Below are 25,227 nucleotides of genomic sequence, written 5' to 3'. Positions count from 1 at the left end.
ACACTGACTGGCCTGAGTGCCCCTCGGACACTGACTGACCCGAGCTCACCTCGGACACACTGACTGGCCCGAGCTCCCCTCGAACACTGACTGAACTGAGCTCCCATCGGACACACTGACTGACCCGAGCTGCCCTCGAACACACTGACTGACCCGAGCTCACCCTCGAACTCACAGACTGACCCGAGCTCCCCTCGGACACACTGCCTGACCCGAGCTCGCTCAGGCACACTGACTGACCCGAGCTCACCCTCGAACTCACAGACTGACCCGAGCTCCCCTCGGACACACTGCCTGACCCGAGCTCGCTCGGACACACTGACTGACCCGAGCTCCCCTCTCACTCTGACTGACCCGCGCTCCCCTCGGACACACTGACTGACCCGAGCTCACTTCGGACACACTGACTGACCCAAGCATTCCTCGGACACACTGGCTGCCCTGAGTGCCCCTCGGACACTGAGTGACCCGAGCTATCCGCAGACACACTGACTGACCCGAGCTCCCCTCGGACACTGACTGACCCGAGCTCCCCTCGGACACACTGACTGACCAGAGCTCCCCTCGGATTTTGACTGACCCAAGCCTCCCTCGGACACACTGACTGATCCGAGCCCCCCTCGGACACACTGACTGACCCGAGCTCCCCTCGGACGCACTGACTTACCCGAGCGCCCCTCGAACACACAGATTGACCCGAGCACCCCTCGGACACTGGCTGACCCGAGCTCCGCTCTCACACTGACTGACCTGGGCTCCCCTCGGACACACTGACTGACCCGGGCTCCGCTCTCACACTGACTGACCCGAGCTCCCTCGGACACACAGATTGACCCGAGCTCCCCTCGGACACTGACTGACCCGAGCTCCCCTCGGACACTGACTGACCCGAGCTCCCCTCGGACACTGACTGACCCGAGCTCTCCTCGGACACACGGACTGGCCCGAACTCCCCTCGAACACAGACTGAACTGAGCTCCCCTCGGACACACTGACTGACCCGAGCTGCCCTCGGACACACTGACTGACCCGAGCTCCCCTCGGACACACTGCCTGACCCGAGCTCGCTCGGACACACTGACTGACCCGAGCTCACCCTCGAACTCACAGACTGACCCGAGCTCCCCTCGGACACATTGCCTGACCCGAGCTCGCTCGGACACACTGACTGACCCGAGCTCACCCTCGATCTCACAGACTGACCTGAGCTCCCCTCGGACACACTGCCTGACCCGAGCTCGCTCGGACACACTGACTGACCCGAGCTCCCCTCTCACACTGACTGACCCGCGCTCCCCACGGACACACTGACTGACCCGAGCTCACTTCGGACACACTGACTGACCCAAGCATTCCTCGGACACACTGGCTGGCCTGAGTGCCCCTCGGACACTGACTGACCCGATCTATCCACGGACACACTGACTGACCAGAGCTCCCCTCGGACACACTGACTGACCAGAGCATGTCTCAGACGCACTGACTGACCCAAGCTGCCCTCCGGACACATTGTCCGAAAAGAGCTTCCCTCGGACACTGACTGACCCGAGCATGTCTCAGACACACTGACTGACCCGAGCATGTCTCAGACACACTGGCTGACCCGAGCATGTCTCAGACACACTGACTGACCCGAGCTTCCCTCGGACACACAAACTGACCCGAGCTGCCCTCCCGGACTCACTGTACGACATGAGCTTCCCTCGGACACTGACTGACCCGAGCATGTCTCAGACACACTGGCTGACCCGAGCATGTCTCAGACACACTGGCTGACCCGAACATGTCTCAGACACACTGGCTGACCCGAGCTGCCCTCCGGACAAACTGTCTGACATGAGCCTCCCTCGGACACTGACTGACCCGATCTTCCCTCGGACTCACAAACTGACCCGAGCTGCCCTCCCGGACTCACTGTACGACATGAGCTTCCCTCGGACGCTGACTGACCCGAGCCTCCCTCGGACACTGACTGACCCGAGCATGTCTCAGACACACTGACTGATCGGAGCTGCCCTCCCGGACACACTGTCCGACATGAGCTGCCCTCGGACACTGACTGACCCGAGCCTCCCTCGGACACTGACTGACCCGAGCATGTCTCAGACACACTGACTGACCCGAGCTGCCCTCCCGGACACACTGACTGACCCGAGCTCCCCTCGGACACCCTGACTGACCCGAGCTCCCCTCGGACACACTGACTGACCCGAGCTCCCCTCGGACACACTGACAGACCCGAGCTCCCCTCTCACACTGACTGACCCGAGCTCGCTCGGACACACTGACTGACCCGAGCTCCTCTCTCACACTGACTGACACGTGCTACCCTCGGACACACTGACTGACCCGAGTTCCCTCCCAACACACTGAGTGACATGAGCTCCCCTCACACACTGACTGACCCGAGCTCGCTCGGTGACACTGACTGACCCGAGCATCCCTCGGACACACTGACTGACCCGAGCCCGCCTCGGATACACTAACTGGCCTGAGTGCCCCTCGGACACTGACTGACCCGAGCTCCCCTCGGACACTGACAGACCCGAGCTCACCTCGGACACACTGACTGGCCCGAGCTCCCCTCGAACACTGGCTGACCTGAGCTCCCCTCGGACACACTGACTGACCCGAGCTGCCCTCGGACACACTGACTGACCCGAGCTCACCCTCGAACTCACAGACTGACCCGAGCTCCCCTCGGACACACTGCCTGACCCGAGCTCGCTCGGACACACTGACTGACCCGGGCTCACCCTCGAACTCACAGGATGACCCGAGCTCCCCTCGGAGGCACTGCCTGACCCGAGCTCCCCTCTCACACTGACTGACCCGCGCTCCCCTCGGACACACTGACTGACTCGAGCTCACTTCGGACACACTGACTGACACAAACATTCCTCGGACACACTGACTGACCAGAGCTCCCCTCGGACACTGACTGACCCGAGCCCCCCTCGGACACACTGACTGATCCGAGCCCCCCTCGGACACACTGACTGACCCGAGCTCCCCTCGGACACACTGACTTACCCGAGCGCCCCTCGAACACATAGATTGACCCGAGCTCCGCTCTCACACAGATTGACCCGCGCTCTCCTCGGACACTGACTGACCCGAGCTCCGTTCTCACACTGACTGACACGGGCTCCCCTCGCTCACACTGACTGACCCGGACTCCCCTCGCTCACACTGACTGACCCGGGCTCCGCTCTCACAGTGACTGACCCGAGCTCCCTCGGACACACAGATTGACCCGAGCTGCCCTCGGACACTGACTGACCCGAGCTCCCCTCGGACACTGACTGACCCGAGCTCCCCTCGGACACTGACTGACCCGAGCTCTCCTCGGACACTGACTGACCCGAGCTCCGTTCTCACACTGACTGACCCGGGCTCCCCTCGCTCACACTGACTGACCCGGGCTCCCCTCGCTCACACTGACTGACCCGAGCTCCCCTCGGACACACTGACTGACCCGGGCTCCGCTCTCACACTGACTGACCCGAGCTCCCTCGGACACACAGATTGACCCGAGCTCCCCTCGGACACTGACTGACCCGAGCTCCCCTCGGACACTGACTGACCCGAGCTCTCCTCGGACACACTGACTGGCCCGAACTCCCCTCGAACACAGACTGAACTGAACTCCCCTCGGACACACTGACTGACCCGAGCTGCCCTCGGAAACACTGACTGACCCGAGCTCACCCTCGAACTCACAGACTGACCCGAGCTCCCCTCAGACACACTGACTGACCCGAGCTCCCCTCTCACACTGACTGACCCGAGCTCACATCGGACACACTGACTGACCCAAGCATTCCTCGGACACACTGGCTGGCCTGAGTGCCACTCGGACACTGACTGACCCGAGCTACCCACGGACACACTGACTGACCCGAGCTCCCCTCGGACACTGACGGACCCGCGCTCCCCTCGGACACACTCACTGACCCGAGCTCCCTCGGACACATTGACTGACCCGCACTCCCTCGGACACACTGACTGACCCGAGCTCCCTCGGACACACTGACGGACCCGCGCTCCCCTCGGACACACTCACTGACCCGAGCTCCCTTGGACACATTGACTGACCCGCACTCCCCTCGGACACACTGACTGACCCGAACTCACCTCGGACACGCTGACTGACCCGAGCATCCCTCGGACACACTGACTGACCCGAGCTTCCTCAGACCCACTGACTGACCCAAGCTCCCCTCGGACACACTCATTAACCCGAGCATCCCACGAACACACTGAGTGACCCGAGCATCCTTCGAACACACTGAATGACCGGAGCTCCCCTCGGACACACTGACTGACCCAAGCTCCCTCAGACACACTGACTGACCGAGCAACGCTCTCACATTGACTGACCCGCGCTCCCCTCGTACACACTGACTGACCCGAGCTCCGCTCGGACACACTGACTGACCCGAGCTCTCCTCGGACACACTGCCTGACCCGAGCTCCTCTCTCACACTGATTGACCTGAACTCCCCTGGAACACACTGACTGACCCGAGCATCCCTTGAAATCTGACTGACCCGAGCTCCCCTCGTACACACTGACTGGCCCGAGCTCCTCTCGCACACTGACTGACCTGAACTCCCCTCGAACACACTGACTGACCCAAGTTCCCCTCGGATACTGACTGCCCCGAGCAACCCTTGAAAACTGACTGACACGAGCTCCCCTCGGACACACTGACTGACCCTATCTCTGCCCTCACATTGATTGACCCGAGTTCCCCTCGGACACACTGACTGGCCCGAGCTCCGCTCTCACACTGACTGACCTGAACTCCCCTCGGACACACTGACTTACCCGAGCGCCCCTCGGACACACAGATTGACCCGAGCTCCCCTCGGACACTGACTGACCCGAGCTCCCCTCGGACACACTGACTGACCCGAGCGCCCCTCGGACACACAGATTGACCCGAGCTCCCCTCGGACATTGACTGACCCGAGCTCCCCTCGGACACACTGACTGACCCGAGTTCCCTCCCAACACACTGACTGACTTGAGCTCCTCTCGCACACTGACTGACCTGAACTCCCCTCGAACACACTGACTGACCCAAGTTCCCCTCGGATACTGACTGCCCTGAGCAACCCTTGAAAACTGACTGACACGAGCTCCCCTCGGACACACTGACTGACCCTATCTCTGCCCTCACATTGATTGACCCGAGTTCCCCTCGGACACACTGACTGGCCCGAGCTCCGCTCTCACACTGACTGACCTGAACTCCCCTCGGACACACTGACTTACCTGAGCGCCCCTCGGACACACAGATTGACCCGAGCTCCCCTCGGACACTGACTGACCCGAGCTCCCCTCGGACACACTGACTGACCCGAGCGCCCCTCGGACACACAGATTGACCCGAGCTCCCCTCGGACATTGACTGACCCGAGCTCCCCTCGGACACACTGACTGACCCGAGTTCCCTCCCAACACACTGACTGACGTGAGCTCCCCTCACACACTGACTGACCCGAGCTCGCTCGGTGACACTGACTGACCTGAGCATCCCTCGGACACACTGACTGACCCGAGCCCGCCTCGGATACACTAACTGGCCTGAGTGCCCCTCGGACACTGACTGACCCGAGCTCCCCTCGGACACTGACAGACCCGAGCTCACCTCGGACACACTGACTGGCCCGAGCTCCCCTCGAACACTGACTGACCCGAGCTCCCCTCGAACACACTGACTGACCCGAGCTGCCCTCGGACACACTGACTGACCCGAGCTCACCCTCGAACTCACAGACTGACCCGCGCTCCCCTCGGACACACTGCCTGACCCGAGCTCCCTCGGACACACTGACTGACCCGAGCTCACCCTCAAACTCACAGACTGACCCGAGCTCCCCTCGGACACACTGCCTGACCCGAGCTCGCTCGGACACACTGACTGACCCGAGCTTCCCTCTCACACTGACTGACCCGCGCTCCCCTCGGACACACTGACTGACCCGAGCTCACTTTGGACACACTGACTGACCCAAGCATTCCTCGGACACACTGACTGACCCGAGCTCCCCTCGGACACTGACTGACCCGAGCTCCCCTCGGACACACTGACTGACCAGAGCTCCCCTCGGACACTGACTGACCCGGGCCCCCCTCGGACACACTGACTGCTCCGAGCCCCCCTTGGACACACTTGACTGACCCGAGCTCCCCTCGGACACACTGACTTACCCGAGCGCCCCTCGAACACACAGATTGACCCGAGCTCCGCTCGGACACTGACTGACCCGAGCTCCGCTCTCACACTGACTGACCCAGGCTCCCCTCGGACACACTGACTGACCCGGGCTCCCCTCGCTCACACGGACTGACCCGAGCTCCCTCGGACACACAGATTGACCCGAGCTCCCCTCGGACACTGACTGACCCGAGCTCCCCTCGGACACTGACTGACCCGAGCTCTCCTCGGACACACGGACTGGCCCGAACTCCCCTCGAACACAGACTGAACTGAGCACCCCTCGGACACACTGACTGACCCGAGCTGCCCTCGGACACACTGACTGACCCGAGCTCACCCTCGAACACACAGATTGACCCGAGCTCCGCTCTCACACAGATTGACCCGAGCTCCCCTCGGACACTGACTGACCCGAGCTCCGTTCTCACACTGACTGACCCGGGCTCCCCTCGCTCACACTGACTGACCCGGGCTCCCCTCGCTCACACTGACTGACCCGAGCTCCCCTCGGACACACTGACTGACCCGGGCTCCGCTCTCACACTGACTGACCCGAGCTCCCTCGGACACACAGAGTGACCCGTGCTCCCCTCAGACACTGACTGACCCGACCTCCCCTCGGACACTGACTGACCAGAGCTCTCCTCGGACACACTGACTGTCCCGAACTCCCCTCGAACACAGACTGAACTGAGCACCCCTCGGACACACTGACTGACCCGAGCTGCCCTCGGAAACACTGACTGACCCGAGCTCACCCTCAAACTCACAGACTGACACGAGCTCCCCTCGGACACACTGACTGACCCGAGCTCCCCTCTCACACTGACTGACCCGAGCTCACTTCGGACACACTGACTGACCCAAGCATTACTCGGACACACTGGCTGGCCTGAGTGCCACTCGGACACTGACTGACCCGAGCTACCCACGGACACACTGACTGACCTGAGCTCCCCTCGTACACTGACTGACCCGAGCTCCCCTCGGACACACTGACTGACCCGAGCTCCCTCGGACACATTGACGGACCCGCGCTCCCCTCGGACACACTCACTGACCCGAGCTCCCTCGGACACATTGACTGACCCGCACTCCCCTCGGACACACTGACTGACCCGAGCTCCCTCGGACACACTGATGGACCCGAGCATCCCTCGGACACACTGACTGACCCGAGCTCCCCTCAGACACATTGACTGACCCGCACTCCCCTCGGACACACTGACTGACCCGAGCTCGCCTCGGACACACTCACTGACCCGAGCTCCCTCAGACACACTGACTGACCCGAGCTCCCCTCGGACACACTCACTAACCCGAGCATCCCACGAACACACTGAGTGACCCGAGCATCCCTCAAACACACTGAATGACCCGAGCTTCCATCGGACACACTGACTGGCCCGAGCTCCCCTCGGACACACTGACTGACACAAGCTCCCTCAGACACACTGACTGACCGAGCAACGCTCTCACATTGACTGACCCGCGCTCCGCTCGGACACACTGACTGACCCGAGCTCCCCTCGGACACACTGACTGACCCGAGCTCACCTCGGACACACTGCCTGACCCGAGCTCCTCTCTCACACTGAATGACCTGATCTCCCCTCGGACACCCTGACTGACCCGAGCATCCCTTGAAATCTGACTGACCCGTGCTCCCCTCGGACACACTGACTGCCCCGAGCATCCCTTGAAAACTGACTGACACGAGCTCCCCTCGGACACACTGACTGACCCTATCTCTGCCCTCACACTGATTGACCCGAGCTCCCCTCGGACACTGACTGACCCGAGCTCCGTTCTCACACTGACTGACCCGGGCTCCCCTCGCTCACACTGACTGACCCGGGCTCCCCTCGCTCACACTGACTGACCCGAGCTCCCCTCGGACACACTGACTGACCCGGGCTCCGCTCTCACACTGACTGACCCGAGCTCCCTCGGACACACAGATTGACCCGAGCTCCCCTCAGACACTGACTGCCCCGAGCTCCCCTCGGACACTGACTGACCCGAGCTCTCCTCGGACACACTGACATACCCGAGCTCCCCTCTCACACTGACTGACCCGAGCTCACTTCAGACACACTGACTGACCCGAGCTCCCCTCAGACACTGACTGCCCCGAGCTCCCCTCGGACACTGACTGACCCGAGCTCTCCTCGGACACACTGACTGACCCGAGCTCCCCTCTCACACTGACTGACCCGAGCTCACTTCGGACACACTGACTGACCCGAGCTGCCCTCGGACACACTGACTAACCCGAGCTCCCCTCGGACACACCGACTGGCCCGAACTCCCCTCGAACACAGACTGAACTGAGCACCCCTCGGACACACTGACTGACCCGAGCTCCCCTCGTACACACTGACTGACCCGAGCTCCCTCGGACACATTGACGGACCCGCGCTCCCCTCGGACACACTCACTGACCCGAGCTCCCTCGGACACATTGACTGACCCGCACTCCCCTCGGACACACTGACTGACCTGAGCTCCCTCGGACACACTGATGGACCCGAGCATCCCTCGGACACACTGACTGACCCGAGCTCCCCTCGGACACATTGACTGACCCGAGCTCCCCTCGGACACACTGACTGACCCGAGCTCCCTCGGACACACTGACTGACCCGCACTCCCCTCGGACACACTGACTGACACGAGCTCGCCTCGGACACACTCACTGACCCGAGCTCCCTCAGACACACTGACTGACCCGAGCTCCCCTCGGACACACTCACTAACCCGAGCATCCCACGAACACACTGAGTGACCCGAGCATCCCTCGAACACACTGAATGACCCGAGCTTCCCTCGGACACACTGACTGGCCCGAGCTCCCCTCGGACACACTGACTGACCCAAGCTCCCTCAGACACACTGACTGACCGAGCAACGCTCTCACATTGACTGACCCGCGCTCCCCTCGGACACACTGACTGACCCGAGCTCCCCTCGGACACACTGACTGACCCGAGCTCACCTCGGACACACTGCCTGACCCGAGCTCCTCTCTCACACTGAATGACCTGATCTCCCCTCGGACACACTGACTGACCCGAGCATCCCTTGAAATCTGACTGACCCGTGCTCCCCTCGGACACACTGACTGGCCCGAGCTCCTCTCGCACACTGACTGACCTGAACTCCCCTCGAACACACTGACTGACCCAAGTTCCCCTCGGACACTGATTGCCCCGAGCATCCCTTGAAAACTGACTGACACGAGCTCCCCTCGGACACACTGACTGACCCTATCTCTGCCCTCACACTGATTGACCCGAGTTCCCCTCTGACACACTGACTGGCCCGAGCTCCGCTCTCACACTGACTGACCTGAACTCCCCTCGGACACACTGACTTACCCGAGCGCCCCTCGGACACACAGATTGACCCGAGCTCCCCTCGGACACTGACTGACCCGAGCTCCCCTCGGACACACTGACTGACCCGAGCTCCCCTCTCACACTGACTGACCCGCGCTCCCCTCGGACACACTGACTGACCCGAGCTCACTTCGGACACACTGACTGACCCAAGCATTCCTCGGACACACTGGCTAGCCTGAGTGCCCCTCGGACACTGACTGACCCGAGCTACCCACGGACATACTGACTGACCCGAGCTCCCCTCGGACACTGACTGACCTGAGCTCCCCTCGGACACACTGACTGACCCGAGCTCCCTCGGACACACTGACGGACCCGCGCTCCCCTCGGACACACTCACTGACCCGAGCTCCCTCGGACACATTGACTGACCCGCACTCCCCTCGGACACACTGACTGACCCGAGCTCACTTCGGACACACTGTCTGACCCAAGCATTCCTCGGACACACTGGCTGGCCTGAGTGCCCCTCGGACACTGACTGACCCGAGCTACCCACGGACACACTGACTGACCCGAGCTCCCCTCGGACACTGACTCACCCGAGCTCCCCTCGGACACTGACTGACCCGAGCTCCCCTCGGACACACTGACTGACCAGAGCTCCCCTCGGACACTGACTGACCCGAGCCCCCCTCGGACACACTGACTGATCCGAGCCCCCCTTGGACACACTGACTGACCCGAGCTCCCCTCGGACACACTGACTTCCCCGAGCGCCCCTCGAACACACAGATTGACCCGAGCACCGCTCTCACACAGATTGACCCGAGCTCCCCTCGGACACTGACTGACCCGAGCTCCGTTCTCACACTGACTGACCCGGGCTCCCTTCGCTCACACTGACTGACCCGGGCTCCCCTTGCTCACACTGACTGACCCGAGCTCCCCTCGGACACACTGACTGACCCGGGCTCCGCTCTCACACTGACTGACCCGAGCTCCCTCGGACACACAGATTGACCCGAGCTCCCCTCAGACACTGACTGACCCGAGCTCCCCTCGGACACTGACTGACCCGGGCTCCCCTCGCTCACACTGACTGACCCGGGCTCCCCTCGGACACTGACTGACCCGAGCTCTCCTCTCACACTGACTGACCCGAGCTCCCCTCTAACACTGACTGACCCGAGCTCACTTCGGACACACTGACTGACCCGAGCTCCCCTCTCACACTGACTGACCCGAGCTCACTTCGGACACACTGACTGACCCGAGCTGCCCTCGGACACACTGACTGGCCCGAACTCCCCTCGAACACAGACTGAACTGAGCACCTCTCGGACACACTGACTGACCCGAGCTGCCCTCGGAAACACTGACTGACCCGAGCTCACCCTCAAACTCACAGACTGACCCGAGCTCCCCTCGGACACACTGACTGACCCGAGCTCCCCTCTCACACTGACTGACCCGAGCTCACTTCGGACACACTGACTGACCCAAGCATTCCTCGGACACACTGGCTGGCCTGAGTGCCACTCGGACACTGACTGACCCGAGCTACCCACAGACACACTGACTGACCCGAGCTCCCTCGGACACACTGACGGACCCGCGCTCCCCTCGGACACACTCACTGACCCGAGCTCCCTCGGACACATTGACTGACCCGCACTCCCCTCGGACACACTGACTGACCCGAGCTCCCTCGGACACACTGACGGACCCGCGCTCCCCTCGGACACACTCACTGACCCGAGCTCCCTTGGACACATTGACTGACCCGCACTCCCCTCGGACACACTGACTGACCCGAGCTCACCTCGGGCACACTGACTGACCCGTGCATCCCTCGGACACACTGACTGACCCGAGCTCCCTCAGACACACTGACTGACCCGAGCTCCCCTCGGACACACTCACTAACCCGAGCATCCCATGAACACACTAGTGACCCGAGCATCCCTCGAACACACTGACTGACCCGAGCTCCCCTCGGACACTGACTGACCCGAGCGCCCCTCGGACACACTGACTGACCCGGGCTCCCTTCGCTCACACTGACTGACCCGGGCTCCCCTCGCTCACACTGACTGACCCGAGCTCCCCTCGGATACACTGACTGACCCGGGCTCCGCTCTCACACTGACTGACCCGAGCTCCCTCGGACACACAGATTGACCCGAGCTCCCCTCAGACACTGACTGACCCGAGCTCCCCTCGGACACTGACTGACCCGAGCTCTCCTCGGACACACTGACTGACCCGAGCTCCCCTCTCACACTGACTGACCCGAGCTCACTTCGGACACACTGACTGACCCGAGCTGCCCTCGGACACAGTGACTGACCCGAGCTCCCCTCGGACACACCGACTGGCCCGAACTCCCCTCGAACACAGACTGAACTGAGCACCCCTCGGACACACTGACTGACCCGAGCTGCCCTCGGAAACACTGACTGACCCGAGCTCACCCTCAAACTCACAGACTGACCCGAGCTCCCCTCGGACACACTGACTGACCCGAGCTCCCCTCTCACACTGACTGACCCGAGCTCACCTCGGACACACTGACTGACCCGAGCATCCCTCGGATACACTGACTGACCCGAGCTCCCTCAGACACACTGACTGACCCGAGCTCCCCTCGGACACACTCACTAACCCGAGCATCCCACGAACACACTAGTGACCCGAGCATCCCTCGAACACACTGAATGACCCGAGCTTCCCTCGGACACACTGACTGGCCCGAGCTCCCCTCGGACACACTGACTGACCCAAGCTCCCTCAGACACACTGACTGACCGAGCAACGCTCTCACATTGACTGATCCGCGCTCCCCTCGGACACACTGACTGACCCGAGCTCCCCTCGGACACACTGACTGACCCGAGCTCCTCTCTCACACTGACTGACCTGAACTCGCCTCGGACACACTGACTGACCCGAGCATCCCTTGAAATCTGACTGACCCGAGCTCCCCTCGGACACACTGACTGACCCGAGCTCCTCTCGCACACTGACTGACCTGAACTCCCCTCGAACACACTGACTGACCTAAGTTCCCCTCGGACACTGACTGCCCCGAGCATCCCTTGAAAACTGACTGACACGAGCTCCCCTCGGACACACTGACTGACCCTATCTCTGCCCTCACACTGTTGACCCGAGTTCCCCTCGGACACACTGACTGGCCCGAGCTCCACTCTCACACTGACTGACCTGAACTCCCCTCGGACACACTGACTTACCCGAGCGCCCCTCGGACACACAGATTGACCCGAGCTCCCCTCGGACACTGACTGACCCGAGCTCCCCTCGGACACACTGACTGACCCGAGCTCCCCTCTCACACTGACTGACCCGCGCTCCCCTCGGACACACTGACTGACCCGAGCTCACTTCGGACACACTGACTGACCCAAGCATTCCTCGGACACACTGGCTAGCCTGAGTGCCCCTCGGACACTGACTGACCCGAGCTACCCACGGACACACTGACTGACCCGAGCTCCCCTCGGACACTGACTGACCCGTGCTCCCCTCGGACACACTGACTGACCCGAGCTCCCTCGGACACACTGACGGACCTGCGCTCCCCTCGGACACACTCACTGACCCGAGCTCCCTCGGACACATTGACTGACCCGCACTCCCCTTGGACACACTGACTGACCCGAGCTCTCCTCGGACACACTGACTGACCCGAGCATCCCTCGGACACACTGACTGACCCGAGCATCCCTCGGACACACTGACTGACCCGAGCTCCCTCAGACACACTGACTGACCCGAACCCCCCTCGGACACACTGACTGGCCCGAGCTCCCCTCGGACACACTGACTGACCCGAGCTCCCTCGGACACACTGACTGACCCGAGCATCCCTCGGACACACTGACTGACACGAGCTCCCTCGAACGCACAGATTGACCCGCGCTCCCCTCGGACACACTGACTGACACGAGGTCACCTCGGACACACTGACTGACCCAAGCTTCCCTTGGACAAACTGACTGAACCGAGCTGCCCTCGGACACACTGACTGACCCGAGCTCCCCTCGGACCACTGACTGACCCGAGCTCCCCTCTCACACTGACTGACCTGAGCTGCCCTCGGACACACTGACTGACCTGAGCACCCCTCGGACACACTGACTGACCCGATCTCGCTCGGACACGCTGACTGACCCGAGCTCCCCTTTCACACTGACTGACCCGCGCTCCCCTCGGACACACTGACTGACTCGAGCTCGCTCGGACACACTGACTGACCCGAGCTCCCCTCTCACACTGACTGACCCGCGCTCCCCTCGGACACACTGACTGACCCGAGCTCACTTCGGACAAACTTACTGACCCTAGCATCTCTCGGACACACTGACTGACCCGAGCTCCGCTCGGACACACTGACTGACCCGAGCTCCCCTCTCACACTGACTGACCCGAGCTCACTTCGGACACACTGACTGACCCAAGCATTCCTCGGACACACTGGCTGGCCTGAGTGCCACTCGGACACTGACTGACCCGAGCTACCCACAGACACACTGACTGACCCGAGCTCCCTCGGACACACTGACGGACCCGCGCTCCCCTCGGACACACTCACTGACCCGAGCTCCCTCGGACACATTGACTGACCCGCACTCCCCTCGGACACACTGACTGACCCGAGCTCCCTCGGACACACTGACGGACCCGCGCTCCCCTCGGACACACTCACTGACCCGAGCTCCCTTGGACACATTGACTGACCCGCACTCCCCTCGGACACACTGACTGACCCGAGCTCACCTCGGGCACACTGACTGACCCGTGCATCCCTCGGACACACTGACTGACCCGAGCTCCCTCAGACACACTGACTGACCCGAGCTCCCCTCGGACACACTCACTAACCCGAGCATCCCATGAACACACTAGTGACCCGAGCATCCCTCGAACACACTGACTGACCCGAGCTCCCCTCGGACACTGACTGACCCGAGCGCCCCTCGGACACACTGACTGACCCGGGCTCCCTTCGCTCACACTGACTGACCCGGGCTCCCCTCGCTCACACTGACTGACCCGAGCTCCCCTCGGATACACTGACTGACCCGGGCTCCGCTCTCACACTGACTGACCCGAGCTCCCTCGGACACACAGATTGACCCGAGCTCCCCTCAGACACTGACTGACCCGAGCTCCCCTCGGACACTGACTGACCCGAGCTCTCCTCGGACACACTGACTGACCCGAGCTCCCCTCTCACACTGACTGACCCGAGCTCACTTCGGACACACTGACTGACCCGAGCTGCCCTCGGACACAGTGACTGACCCGAGCTCCCCTCGGACACACCGACTGGCCCGAACTCCCCTCGAACACAGACTGAACTGAGCACCCCTCGGACACACTGACTGACCCGAGCTGCCCTCGGAAACACTGACTGACCCGAGCTCACCCTCAAACTCACAGACTGACCCGAGCTCCCCTCGGACACACTGACTGACCCGAGCTCCCCTCTCACACTGACTGACCCGAGCTCACCTCGGACACACTGACTGACCCGAGCATCCCTCGGATACACTGACTGACCCGAGCTCCCTCAGACACACTGACTGACCCGAGCTCCCCTCGGACACACTCACTAACCCGAGCATCCCACGAACACACTAGTGACCCGAGCATCCCTCGAACACACTGAATGACCCGAGCTTCCCTCGGACACACTGACTGGCCCGAGCTCCCCTCGGACACACTGACTGACCCAAGCTCCCTCAGACACACTGACTGACCGAGCAACGCTCTCACATTGACTGATCCGCGCTCCCCTCGGACACACTGACTGACCCGAGCTCCCCTCGGACACACTGACTGACCCGAGCTCCTCTCTCACACTGACTGACCTGAACTCGCCTCGGACACACTGACTGACCCGAGCATCCCTTGAAATCTGACTGACCCGAGCTCCCCTCGGACACACTGACTGACCCGAGCTCCTCTCGCACACTGACTGACCTGAACTCCCCTCGAACACACTGACTGACCTAAGTTCCCCTCGGACACTGACTGCCCCGAGCATCCCTTGAAAACTGACTGACACGAGCTCCCCTCGGACACACTGACTGACCCTATCTCTGCCCTCACACTGTTGACCCGAGTTCCCCTCGGACACACTGACTGGCCCGAGCTCCACTCTCACACTGACTGACCTGAACTCCCCTCGGACACACTGACTTACCCGAGCGCCCCTCGGACACACAGATTGACCCGAGCTCCCCTCGGACACTGACTGACCCGAGCTCCCCTCGGACACACTGACTGACCCGAGCTCCCCTCTCACACTGACTGACCCGCGCTCCCCTCGGACACACTGACTGACCCGAGCTCACTTCGGACACACTGACTGACCCAAGCATTCCTCGGACACACTGGCTAGCCTGAGTGCCCCTCGGACACTGACTGACCCGAGCTACCCACGGACACACTGACTGACCCGAGCTCCCCTCGGACACTGACTGACCCGTGCTCCCCTCGGACACACTGACTGACCCGAGCTCCCTCGGACACACTGACGGACCTGCGCTCCCCTCGGACACACTCACTGACCCGAGCTCCCTCGGACACATTGACTGACCCGCACTCCCCTTGGACACACTGACTGACCCGAGCTCTCCTCGGACACACTGACTGACCCGAGCATCCCTCGGACACACTGACTGACCCGAGCATCCCTCGGACACACTGACTGACCCGAGCTCCCTCAGACACACTGACTGACCCGAACCCCCCTCGGACACACTGACTGGCCCGAGCTCCCCTCGGACACACTGACTGACCCGAGCTCCCTCGGACACACTGACTGACCCGAGCATCCCTCGGACACACTGACTGACACGAGCTCCCTCGAACGCACAGATTGACCCGCGCTCCCCTCGGACACACTGACTGACACGAGGTCACCTCGGACACACTGACTGACCCAAGCTTCCCTTGGACAAACTGACTGAACCGAGCTGCCCTCGGACACACTGACTGACCCGAGCTCCCCTCGGACCACTGACTGACCCGAGCTCCCCTCTCACACTGACTGACCTGAGCTGCCCTCGGACACACTGACTGACCTGAGCACCCCTCGGACACACTGACTGACCCGATCTCGCTCGGACACGCTGACTGACCCGAGCTCCCCTTTCACACTGACTGACCCGCGCTCCCCTCGGACACACTGACTGACTCGAGCTCGCTCGGACACACTGACTGACCCGAGCTCCCCTCTCACACTGACTGACCCGCGCTCCCCTCGGACACACTGACTGACCCGAGCTCACTTCGGACAAACTTACTGACCCTAGCATCTCTCGGACACACTGACTGACCCGAGCTCCGCTCGGACACACTGACTGACCCGAGCTCCCCTCGAACACTGACTGACCCGAGCTCCCCTCGGACACACTGACTGACCCGAGCTCACCCTCGAACTCACAGACTGACCCGAGCTCCCCTCGGACACACTGACTGACCCGATCTCGCTCGGACACGCTGACTGACCCGAGCTCCCCTTTCACACTGACTGACCCGCGCTCCCCTCGGACACACTGACTGACTCGAGCTCGCTCGGACACACTGACTGACCCGAACTCCCCTCTCACACTGACTGACCCGCACTCCCCTCGGACACACTGACTGACCCGAGCTCACTTCGGACAAACTTACTGACCCTAGCATCTCTCGGACACACTGACTGACCCGAGCTCCGCTCGGACACACTGACTGACCCGAGCTCCCCTCGAACACTGACTGACCCGAGCTCCCCTCGGACACACTGACTGACCCGAGCTCCCCTCGGACACTGACTGACCCGAGCTCCCCTCGGACACACTGACTGACCCGAGCTCCCCCTCGAACACACTGACTGACCCAAGCTCCCCTCGGACACACTGACTACCCCGAGCTCCCCTCGGACACAATGACTGACCCGAGCTGCCCTCCCGGACACACTGACTGACATGAGCTCCCTCGGACACACTGACTGACCCGCGCTCCCCTCGGACACACTGACTGACCCGAGCTCCCTCGGACACACTGACTAACCCGCGCTCCCCTCGGACACACTGACTGACCCAGCTCCGCTCTCATACTGACTGACCCGAGCTCCCCTCGGACACACTGACTGACCCGAGCTCCCTCGGGCACACTGACTGACCCAGCTCCGCTCTCATACTGACAGACCCGAGCTCCCCTCGGACACACTGACTGACCCGAGCTCCCCTCGGACACACTGTCTGACCCGAGCTCCCTCGGACACACTGACTGTCCTGAGCATCCCTCGGACACACTGACTGACCCGAGCATCCCTCGAACACACTGACTGACCCGAGCTTCCTTCGGACACACTGACTGACCCGAGCTCCCTCGGACACACTGACTGACCCGAGCATCCCTCGGACACATTGACTGACCCGAGCTCCCCTCGCTCACACTGACTGACCCGAGCTCCCCTCGGATACACTGACTGACCCGGGCTCCGCTCTCACACTGACTGACCCGAGCTCCCTCGGACACACAGATTGACCCGAGCTCCCCTCAGACACTGACTGACCCGAGCTCCCCTCGGACACTGACTGACCCGAGCTCTCCTCGGACACACTGACTGACCCGAGCTCCCCTCTCACACTGACTGACCCGAGCTCACTTCGGACACACTGACTGACCCGAGCTGCCCTCGGACACAGTGACTGACCCGAGCTCCCCTCGGACACACCGACTGGCCCGAACTTCCCTCGAACACAGACTGAACTGAGCACCCCTCGGACACACTGACTGACCCGAGCTGCCCTCGGAAACACTGACTGACCCGAGCTCACCCTCAAACTCACAGACTGACCCGAGCTCCCCTCGGACACACTGACTGACCCGAGCTCCCCTCTCACACTGACTGACCCGAGCTCACCTCGGACACACTGACTGACCCGAGCATCCCTCGGATACACTGACTGACCCGAGCTCCCTCAGACACACTGACTGACCCGAGCTCCCCTCGGACACACTCACTAACCCGAGCATCCCACGAACACACTAGTGACCCGAGCATCCCTCGAACACACTGAATGACCCGAGCTTCCCTCGGACACACTGACTGGCCCGAGCTCCCCTCGGACACACTGACTGACCCAAGCTCCCTCAGACACACTGACTGACCGAGCAACGCTCTCACATTGACTGATCCGCGCTCCCCTCGGACACACTGACTGACCCGAGCTCCCCTCGGACACACTGACTGACCCGAGCTCCTCTCTCACACTGACTGACCTGAACTCGCCTCGGACACACTGACTGACCCGAGCATCCCTTGAAATCTGACTGACCCGAGCTCCCCTCGGACACACTGACTGACCCGAGCTCCTCTCGCACACTGACTGACCTGAACTCCCCTCGAACACACTGACTGACCTAAGTTCCCCTCGGACACTGACTGCCCCGAGCATCCCTTGAAAACTGACTGACACGAGCTCCCCTCGGACACACTGACTGACCCTATCTCTGCCCTCACACTGTTGACCCGAGTTCCCCTCGGACACACTGACTGGCCCGAGCTCCACTCTCACACTGACTGACCTGAACTCCCCTCGGACACACTGACTTACCCGAGCGCCCCTCGGACACACAGATTGACCCGAGCTCCCCTCGGACACTGACTGACCCGAGCTCCCCTCGGACACACTGACTGACCCGAGCTCCCCTCTCACACTGACTGACCCGCGCTCCCCTCGGACACACTGACTGACCCGAGCTCACTTCGGACACACTGACTGACCCAAGCATTCCTCGGACACACTGGCTAGCCTGAGTGCCCCTCGGACACTGACTGACCCGAGCTACCCACGGACACACTGACTGACCCGAGCTCCCCTCGGACACTGACTGACCCGTGCTCCCCTCGGACACACTGACTGACCCGAGCTCCCTCGGACACACTGACGGACCTGCGCTCCCCTCGGACACACTCACTGACCCGAGCTCCCTCGGACACATTGACTGACCCGCACTCCCCTTGGACACACTGACTGACCCGAGCTCTCCTCGGACACACTGACTGACCCGAGCATCCCTCGGACACACTGACTGACCCGAGCATCCCTCGGACACACTGACTGACCCGAGCTCCCTCAGACACACTGACTGACCCGAACCCCCCTCGGACACACTGACTGGCCCGAGCTCCCCTCGGACACACTGACTGACCCGAGCTCCCTCGGACACACTGACTGACCCGAGCATCCCTCGGACACACTGACTGACACGAGCTCCCTCGAACGCACAGATTGACCCGCGCTCCCCTCGGACACACTGACTGACACGAGGTCACCTCGGACACACTGACTGACCCAAGCTTCCCTTGGACAAACTGACTGAACCGAGCTGCCCTCGGACACACTGACTGACCCGAGCTCCCCTCGGACCACTGACTGACCCGAGCTCCCCTCTCACACTGACTGACCTGAGCTGCCCTCGGACACACTGACTGACCTGAGCACCCCTCGGACACACTGACTGACCCGATCTCGCTCGGACACGCTGACTGACCCGAGCTCCCCTTTCACACTGACTGACCCGCGCTCCCCTCGGACACACTGACTGACTCGAGCTCGCTCGGACACACTGACTGACCCGAGCTCCCCTCTCACACTGACTGACCCGCGCTCCCCTCGGACACACTGACTGACCCGAGCTCACTTCGGACAAACTTACTGACCCTAGCATCTCTCGGACACACTGACTGACCCGAGCTCCGCTCGGACACACTGACTGACCCGAGCTCCCCTCGAACACTGACTGACCCGAGCTCCCCTCGGACACACTGACTGACCCGAGCTCACCCTCGAACTCACAGACTGACCCGAGCTCCCCTCGGACACACTGACTGACCCGATCTCGCTCGGACACGCTGACTGACCCGAGCTCCCCTTTCACACTGACTGACCCGCGCTCCCCTCGGACACACTGACTGACTCGAGCTCGCTCGGACACACTGACTGACCCGAACTCCCCTCTCACACTGACTGACCCGCACTCCCCTCGGACACACTGACTGACCCGAGCTCACTTCGGACAAACTTACTGACCCTAGCATCTCTCGGACACACTGACTGACCCGAGCTCCGCTCGGACACACTGACTGACCCGAGCTCCCCTCGAACACTGACTGACCCGAGCTCCCCTCGGACACACTGACTGACCCGAGCTCCCCTCGGACACTGACTGACCCGAGCTCCCCTCGGACACACTGACTGACCCGAGCTCCCCCTCGAACACACTGACTGACCCAAGCTCCCCTCGGACACACTGACTACCCCGAGCTCCCCTCGGACACAATGACTGACCCGAGCTGCCCTCCCGGACACACTGACTGACATGAGCTCCCTCGGACACACTGACTGACCCGCGCTCCCCTCGGACACACTGACTGACCCGAGCTCCCTCGGACACACTGACTAACCCGCGCTCCCCTCGGACACACTGACTGACCCAGCTCCGCTCTCATACTGACTGACCCGAGCTCCCCTCGGACACACTGACTGACCCGAGCTCCCTCGGGCACACTGACTGACCCAGCTCCGCTCTCATACTGACAGACCCGAGCTCCCCTCGGACACACTGACTGACCCGAGCTCCCCTCGGACACACTGTCTGACCCGAGCTCCCTCGGACACACTGACTGTCCTGAGCATCCCTCGGACACACTGACTGACCCGAGCATCCCTCGAACACACTGACTGACCCGAGCTTCCTTCGGACACACTGACTGACCCGAGCTCCCTCGGACACACTGACTGACCCGAGCATCCCTCGGACACATTGACTGACCCAAGCATCCCCCGGACACACTGACTGACCCGAGCTCCCTCGGACACACTGGCTGACCCGAGCATCCCTCGGACACACTGACTGACCCGAGCTCCGCTCTCATACTGACTGACCCCAGCTCCCTCGGACACACTGACTGACCCGAGCTCCCCTCGGACACTGACTGACCCGAGCTCCCTCGGACACACTGGCTGACCCGAGCATCCCTCGGTCACACTGACTGACCCGAGCATCCCTCGGACACACTGACTGAACCGAGCTCCGATCTCATACTGACTGACCCAAGCTCCCCTCGGACACACTGACTGACCCGAGCTCCCTCGGACACACTGACTGACCCGAGCTCCCTCGGACACACTGACTGACCCGAGCTTCCCTCGGACACTGACTGACCCGAGCTCCCCTCGGATACACTGACTGACCCGAGCTCCCCTCGGACACAGTGACTGACCCGAGCTCCCCTCGGACTCTGAAGTGAGATTTCCCACTTCTCTTATTTCAGATTTCCATCAAATTCTGCTTTTGAATACTCTGGGTGATTTTTGTTTTGAATCCTTTAGGTGAGTCTGCTAGATGCTAATATACCAGTTGGTGAAGCCACTAAAGTCGACTTTGAACAGGTCTATGGAGCTGCGAACATTTTATTCCTTCCCTGTGATGTCACGTCAGAAAATCAGCTCAAAGGTACAGATTCAAACATTTAATTTTTTAAAAAATATTTTTATTAGCATTTTCAATATTTTATACGTTGCCATTTGTTTTTGTTTATTGTAGAGCAGAAGAGTTTTTTTCTTAAGTTTCTCTATTTAATGTTCATTACCGCCTGACTCGCATTCAAAGTATCATCTTGCATCATTGACATAGTGTATATATGTATTTGTGGAACCCATCTCTTCATTCACCTGAGGAAGTACCTGCGCTCAAAACCTCGAGATTCCAAACAAGCTGTTGGGCTTTAACCTGATGTTGTAAGATTTCTTATTATGAAAGGACTGACATTGTGAGTTACTCTAAATAAAGTGGTTGGTGTTGGAACACCTCATTCCAAAATGCCGCAGACCTGGCCAATCAACTCCATTCACCATCTTTTCCAGATTCTTTCAAGAAGACACTTGAAAAATTTAAGAGATTGGACATTGTTTGTAACAATGCGGGGATCTATGATGAGGAGAACTGGGAGAAATGTCTCAGTTTAAATCTGGTACGTGTTTCTCGTATATCAATTAAGCTGCATTCCATGTAAATAGTGGGCATATTGGGCAGGATACTCCCGCAATCGGCAAGACGGCCCGACGCTGGTGCCAAGAACGGCCCGAATCACTCGGGCGTCGGGCCACGCGCAAGTTGCGGAATCCTCCGCACATCCGGGGGCTAGGCCGGCGCCAAAGGGGTTGGCGCCTCGCCAACAGGCGCTGAAGGGCTGCCGCCGTCCCACGCATGCGCAGATCCGCCGGCGTGGGAACTACAGGGCCATGGCGGAGCCCTACAGAGGCTGGCGCGGAGGGCAAGACTGCCCCCACGGCACAGGCCCCGCCCGCAGGTCGGTGGGCCCCGATCGCAGGCCAGGCCACCGTGGGGGCCCCCCCCCAGAGCAAGATCCCCCCGCGCACCCCCCCCCCCCGAGGACCCCGCTAGATGGCTGACAAGCCAGGTCCCGCCGTGATGGACCATGTCTATTTCACGCTGGTGGGACTGGCCGAAAACGGGCGGCCGCTCGGCCCATCGAGGCCCAGAGAATTGCCAGGGGAGCCGCTGCCAACGGCCCCTGACCGGCGCGGCGTGAACCTCGCTCCCACCTGAAAACCGGCACCGGAGAATTCGGCAGCCTGCATTGGAGCGGCGGGGGGTCGGAGAATCCCGCCCTTGGTGTTTCACTTAAGGCACATATGAAACGTGGGTCTCCTCTGGGTGCTCCGGTTTCCTCCCACCCCGCCTTCCCCCCCCTCCCCCGCCCCCAAGACGTGCTGTTTGGACATTCTAAATTCTCCCTCTGTGTCCCCGAACAGGCACCGGAGTGTGGCGACTAGGGGCTTTTCACAGTAATTTCTTGCAGTGTTAATGCAAGCCTACTTGTGACAATAAAGATTATTATTATAAGAGACCCTTATTGAGATTGTGATGTGGGTGAGATTGAGGTGAATGATTCGTTATCTTTCACTCTGTAAATAAATGTAAGACTAAGTTAATATTGGCTCCAGTAACGTCCTTGACCTACTGTTTGTCTGAATTAGAACAGTACCTATTCCCGGGACAGAGTTTTACCTGTCCTGAGTGGGCATGAAAGAGTGTAAAATAGCGTGTGATGATGCGGGTGCCCATCCCGATGTTATCCCGCACTCGCGCGATATTGTGGTCGGCTGGTGTGTCCTGTCCGTAATATCCAGTTATGGAGCCATCTGAAGGGTTTATTTGCCCTCTTGCCTGGCATATTGGGAAGTGGGGTGGGAAGATGGGGGTGTGGGGAGGGGATGGAGAACAAAGGTGGGGGAGGGGGGGGAGTGTGGGGGAGCACTCAATCTCAAGGCCCCATCAGATTTGGAGCGCCTTCCACTCCAGGATCTGGGAGTGTCCGGAGCTTCCCCCACCCCCAATCCGGTCTATGATCAACCCCTCCCCACAAGAGCCCCTCCAATTAGCCCGCACTTGGGGCCCCCAGCTTGGGAACAGTCCTGGGTCTCAGTTCCAGGAAGAGTGCTGCAGTACCTCTTCTGGCCACTGCAACGCTTCCAAGAGTGGACAGAAGTCCTGCTCACTGCCAGTCAATGCTCAATTTTTTCTAGGACATACAGTGCAGAAGGAGGCCATTTGGCCCATCGAGTCTGCACCAACCCACTTAAGCCCTCACTTCCACCCTATCCCCCTCACCCAATAACCCCTCCTAACCTTTTCGGTTGAGTGTTAAATGGCAGTGGGCTTCTGGGAGTCGATTGGAAGGCATTACTTATCACTAGTATCAATGTTAAAGTGAAGAACTCACACAATTATTGTTATAGTTACTCAATAAAACTTTTGTTACTACTGGACGAGTTCGAGTCTTCTTCATCGAGATTCAGAAAACCTCATCAGTCAACCAAGGTTTGAGTAACACATATTACACTCCGTAGTACATCAAAACACACAAAGAAGTGTAATAAAAGATGATACAGGAGTGTAATAAAAGATGATACAGGAGTGTAATAAAAGACATGCCAACCCTCAGGTAGACAAGTGCTTAAAAATTCAGCACTGATCAACCTTACCCTGATTCAGAGGGCAAATGGAATGTTGGCATTTATCGAAAGGGGAATGGAATATAGTAGTAGGAGAAGTCTTCCTGCAGCTGTTCAGGGTATGAGTGAGACCACATCTGGAGTACTGTGTACAGCTTTTACAATTTGGGTCAGAAGCGGCACAGAGAAAGGCCACCTGACTCATTCCTCCGATGAAAGCCTGATCTTATGAAGAATGATTGAACAGGCTAGATCTCCGCCATGTCCTCAGAGCACAATTAGGCCGTTCGGCCCATCAAGTCAGCTCCGCCATTCAATCATGGCTGATATCTTTCCCATCCCCATTCTCCTGCCTTCTCCCCATAACCCCTGATTCTCTTATTAATCAAGAACCTATCTATCTCTGTCTTAAAGACACTCAGTGATTTGGCCTCCCCAGCCTTCTGCGGCAAAGGGTTCCACAGATTCCCTACCCTCCGGCTGAAGAAATTCTTCCCAATCTCAGTTTTCTTTTAAAAATGTCTTTTTATTGGGCTTTTGAACATAGTATATTTACAGTTATGTACACAGAATGAAATAT

General features: G+C 60.6%; 1 protein-coding gene across 1 annotated transcript in view; it reads left to right on the top strand.

Moving 5' to 3' along the window:
- LOC140427489 (15-hydroxyprostaglandin dehydrogenase [NAD(+)]-like) overlaps positions 1 to 25,227 on the top strand; it is an 87,075-nt gene that overhangs the window by 36,172 nt on the left and 25,676 nt on the right. The window contains exons 2-3 of the mRNA XM_072513002.1: positions 21,999 to 22,122; positions 22,533 to 22,639. Coding sequence (XP_072369103.1) covers positions 21,999 to 22,122; positions 22,533 to 22,639 — 231 coding nt within the window. The remainder of the gene's footprint in view (positions 1 to 21,998; positions 22,123 to 22,532; positions 22,640 to 25,227) is intronic.

Source organism: Scyliorhinus torazame, chromosome 7 (assembly GCF_047496885.1).
Source record: "Scyliorhinus torazame isolate Kashiwa2021f chromosome 7, sScyTor2.1, whole genome shotgun sequence".
In the NCBI taxonomy this organism is placed as follows: domain Eukaryota; kingdom Metazoa; phylum Chordata; class Chondrichthyes; order Carcharhiniformes; family Scyliorhinidae; genus Scyliorhinus; species Scyliorhinus torazame.
Note: the sequence above shows the minus strand (reverse complement) of the source record. Positions and strands in the feature narration are given on the sequence as shown.